The sequence below is a fragment of the Sinocyclocheilus rhinocerous genome, unplaced genomic scaffold, assembly GCF_001515625.1.
Source record: "Sinocyclocheilus rhinocerous isolate Xijiao unplaced genomic scaffold, SAMN03320098_v1.1 scaffold53, whole genome shotgun sequence".
In the NCBI taxonomy this organism is placed as follows: Eukaryota; Metazoa; Chordata; class Actinopteri; order Cypriniformes; family Cyprinidae; genus Sinocyclocheilus; species Sinocyclocheilus rhinocerous.
In genome coordinates this window covers 2216286-2217805 of record NW_015645538.1, presented here as the reverse complement: position 1 = coordinate 2217805, position 1520 = coordinate 2216286, and the positions used below count along the sequence as shown (strand labels likewise).

The 1520-nt window shown below is 43.8% G+C and overlaps 1 protein-coding gene across 3 annotated transcripts in view; it reads left to right on the top strand.

The window, feature by feature from the left end:
* Positions 1–1520, top strand: part of ext1b (exostosin glycosyltransferase 1b) — a 76612-nt gene that overhangs the window by 47227 nt on the left and 27865 nt on the right. For all 3 annotated transcript variants that reach the window (XM_016509879.1, XM_016509878.1, XM_016509880.1), the window contains one exon: positions 967–1060. In XM_016509879.1, coding sequence (XP_016365365.1) covers positions 967–1060 — 94 coding nt within the window. The remainder of the gene's footprint in view (positions 1–966; positions 1061–1520) is intronic.

The window sequence follows — 1520 nt, the reverse complement described above, 5'->3', positions numbered from 1 at the left end:
ATATATATATATATATATATATATATATATATATTTATATATTAAATCACTTGGCTATTGTGCCATTTGTCTTTGTATGCTGGTTCAATGAGGAAAAATATTTTGAGAGAAAAAAATGAAAGTGTTTGTACTTTGGGCAAGGAAGCCTGGTGACCAGTGGTTTACAGACTGTATGGAAAAGCATAATTTCTGTCCTGGGCTCACACAGTGAGGCATGGAGGGATCCTCAGTGTTTGCCGACTGTCTGATATTGCTCCTCAGGTAGCTAATCTACGTGAAATGGCACCACAGAGACCAGCGCTCGCCCTCCAGCCTCATTCATATTCTATCACATTAACACGGGATCAGTCCCATATCCAGACAGCTGGGACGTGTGCGTGTGTGCTCACACGCGTGCCTTGTTTGTTCACTTTGCGACAGAATGGCCTCTGTGCCTCGGTTTCGTTCTGTAGGGCTGTGTGTGTGTGTAGCCTGCCATTTCAGGCAGTGTTCAAAGTCAGCATCTACCAATGAGCTGAGGAGGCAAACGGCACAGCTGCTCTGGAGTCAGCAAGATCATCCCCAGGCAGATAATGGCAGCACGTGGAAGTCAGTGTCGCACAACCTTCACCTTACATGCTCAACAGTAAATGATGAATGATTTTCTGCCTGATAAATAACTGCCTGCTCCTTTAACCTCCAGACCTCTTTGACGCTGTATTTTTTGCGTGCGCGCATGAGAAGATAGGAAGCCATCTGTGTCAGTGTGGCTGCTCAGAGCACAGGGGCAGAGAGATGACTTGTCTCTTTGATATGGGAAAAACATGGCTGTGTCTTCTCAAGCACCTGAATGTGTGCACACTGTTTGTTTCTGCTCCTCATGAATGTGCCTGTGTGGAGGACGGAGGGAGGGAGACTGATGGAGAAATGACACTTAAATTCAAAGAAAGGCATTTGTGTCATTGGTTTGTGTGTGTTTTTGTGCAGGTATGACTATCGTGAAATGCTGCACAATTCCACCTTCTGCCTGGTTCCGCGAGGACGACGACTGGGATCCTTTCGCTTCCTGGAGGCTCTGCAGGTGAGCACACATCTGTCATTCAGTCTACACCTTTTTTTATTTTTCGACTTCTTTCCTATTTTCTCTGTTTTCTTTTCCTTTTAATTTCATTTAGTTTCTATTTCCTTTCCTTTTCATCTTTTATGTTTTTCCTGTCCCCCCCTTCTGTGCTTCTTTCATTCCTTCCTTCCAGATTTTTCAGTCCACGCTTCCCCATATCCTTCCTTCCTCCTCCTCTAAATCCTTCCAAGTTCATTTTTTCTATATTTCCCTCCTGTCTTACTTCCTTCCACCCTTCCTTTCATTCTCTGATCCTTTCTTATACACTTACTTCCCTGTGCATTCACATCCTTCCACCCTTCATTTATTGTGCACTTCCTTCCTCACTTCCTTGTGTACTTCCTTTCCTTTTAAACCTCTTTTATAGCTTCTTTCTTCCTTCTGTAGTCACATACTTCTTTTTATTGTTCTTTTTCCTCCC